This window comes from Penicillium macrosclerotiorum, assembly GCF_028827735.1.
Source record: "Penicillium macrosclerotiorum strain IBT 26536 chromosome Unknown utg000006l_segment0_segment0, whole genome shotgun sequence".
Lineage (NCBI taxonomy): Eukaryota > Fungi > Ascomycota > Eurotiomycetes > Eurotiales > Aspergillaceae > Penicillium > Penicillium macrosclerotiorum.
The window spans coordinates 2,483,658-2,485,932 of NW_026643085.1; the positions used below are offsets into that span (position 1 = coordinate 2,483,658).

At 44.4% G+C, this 2,275-nt stretch overlaps 1 protein-coding gene across 1 annotated transcript; it reads left to right on the top strand.

Moving 5' to 3' along the window:
* Window positions 1-202: 202 nt before the first annotated feature.
* On the top strand, window positions 203-1,246 carry N7462_006170 (aldo/keto reductase family protein; the record flags this gene model as incomplete). The annotated part of the gene is made up of 2 exons (XM_057077888.1): window positions 203-505; window positions 563-1,246. 2 exons carry the CDS (start codon window positions 203-205, stop codon window positions 1,244-1,246), a joined length of 987 nt encoding a protein of 328 aa, XP_056933468.1.
* Window positions 1,247-2,275: the final 1,029 nt, after the last annotated feature.

The window sequence follows — 2,275 nt, forward strand, 5'->3', positions numbered from 1 at the left end:
GTAAGATTGATCGGAATCTTCTCGATCTTCAGCAATTTCATCATTTGCAAAACAACGGATGGTTTAAATTAAACGCGTAGTATTTGCCCAGGAAGCATCTATCAAGAAATTCTATCGGAATCACTCATTTTCTGGAGGGCTGTCGAGCCGTTATACTGCGACTATATCTGCAAGCAAAGCCAACTTGATAAATTGGATCAAGATGTCGACTGTGCCTAATCTAGTATTTGGCGGAGCAACCATTGTAGCCGAGGAGGGAAGTTTTAGTACCCCTGAAGAGGTGTCGGGGTTACTTCAAGTGCTGGAAGAAGCCGGCATTCGTCAACTTGACACTGCACAGTCATACGGTGCTGGTACCAGTGAGGCCCTTCTCGGTCAAGCTATTGGCGCATTTCAATTTTCTGTCGACACCAAACACGTTGGGGGATGGGTTCCCGGAAGCTCATCCCGCGAGGAGGTCTTCCAAAGAGCATGTGATAGTTTGAAACGACTTGGTGTCGAGAAAGTAAGTGCAGCAAGGAATCGCAACTTGAAAGTCTAGGCTCATACTTTGCAACTCTAGATAAATAATTTTTATTTACATGCACCCGACCCAGATGTTCCTATCGAAGACACTCTTGCTGGGGTGGATGATCTCTATCGTGCTGGAAAGTTCCAAAAATTTGGGTTGTCCAATTTCAATGCTGAAGAGATCAAAGAAGTCATTCGGATAGCGAGGGAAAGAAAGTATGTGCTACCTTCAATCTATCAAGGAAACTACAGCGCAATCGCTCGACAAATCGAAAAGGACATCTTGCCGATTCTGCGCGAACATAATATTGCATTCTATGCATATAGTCCCATAGCTGGCGGATTCCTCACCAAAACCACGCAACAGTTGACTTCTGGGACGAAAGGGGAGGGTCGATGGAATCCGCTGTCCAAAATGGGACAATTCTATCATATGCTTTATGGAAAGCCCGTGTTTTTTGAGGCACTGGACGAATGGAACAAGATCTCAGAGGAATTTGGAATCCCAAGAGCTGCTCTCGCATATCGATGGGTCGCTTTTCATTCTGGACTTGACGCGCGACTTGGGGATGCGCTTGTGATCGGAGCGAGCACTACAAACCAGGCCAAACAGACTGTTGCTGCTCTTAATGATGGTCCTCTTCCCGAGGCTGTAGCAAAACAGATTTCGAACTTCTGGGAGTTGGTGAAGAATGACGCGGTTGCGAATAACTTTGATGTGATGAGATCCACTTAGAATAGTTATGCTTCCCTAGGAGAAGCAATCGGTGTTGACATTCATAAATACAATGAAGTGAGCGCAAAGAACCGTTATAACTGCGGCTATTACTCCGAAAGTTTGATTTCAAATAGATATCAGACATCAGGACTTGCGAAGTCGACACCGAAAATGATGGCTTTTCACTTTCCAATTTGATGCAATTTTGGACCTTTCTGCACCTACGTAGAAGTCTTAGCCACCCTCCGGCGAAAGATCAGTGCTTTGTTCGCTTTATTACTATCTAGAAAGCCTTCTTTGCTCATTTATACCTGATGCGGTTTTCTGTCTGATTTTTGGCTGTAGTTGTCTTATAAGAGGTCGCAGGGGCCGCAATAACACGTAGGTTAGGAATAGGGCATTATGTCCGCCATTGACTGGATTTCACTCGCTAGGCTGGTCAAGGAGTTGGCCACACTATGATGACAACCGATAAGCCTGAATTTCATATGAGATTGGTCGTCATGGAGTTGAAAGTAACTTAGTTCGGATCAAGCAGGAATCTGAAAATGTGCCGACGATTTTGAGATACATACAACAATAAATTTTCATAGAAGGCTACGAGAATGGGTGTGGGGAGGTAAACCTCTGTATTGGAGACTAAGATAATCATGGAGTAAAAGGTTACTGGGAGAGGAGTCCTTCCCGTGGGAATTGTCAGTCTAGCGAAATCCCTTATAAGCTTGTAAAATTTCGTAAGGATGGGATCCAATGGATTGCGATAGTCAATGCGATGATGGTACCCCATCTCAAGAGCTGGACCCTGCTGCCGTGATACAAGCTCAGAGCGTATTAGAAAAATGATGCTGCAAGATCGGAAATAACTCATGCACTGTCTATACGAAGAAACAAATTGATTGGAAGTCATCTTGGAAGTCATCTTGGAATTCATCTTGAATCTATTCTCATTGTATCTCATTTAGACTGAATCGATTGGAAACTTGCTTGGAACGTCTTTCAAAGTGTGGCCGAGAACTCTGCGGTCTTGTCGTCATTCCGCCATCAAAG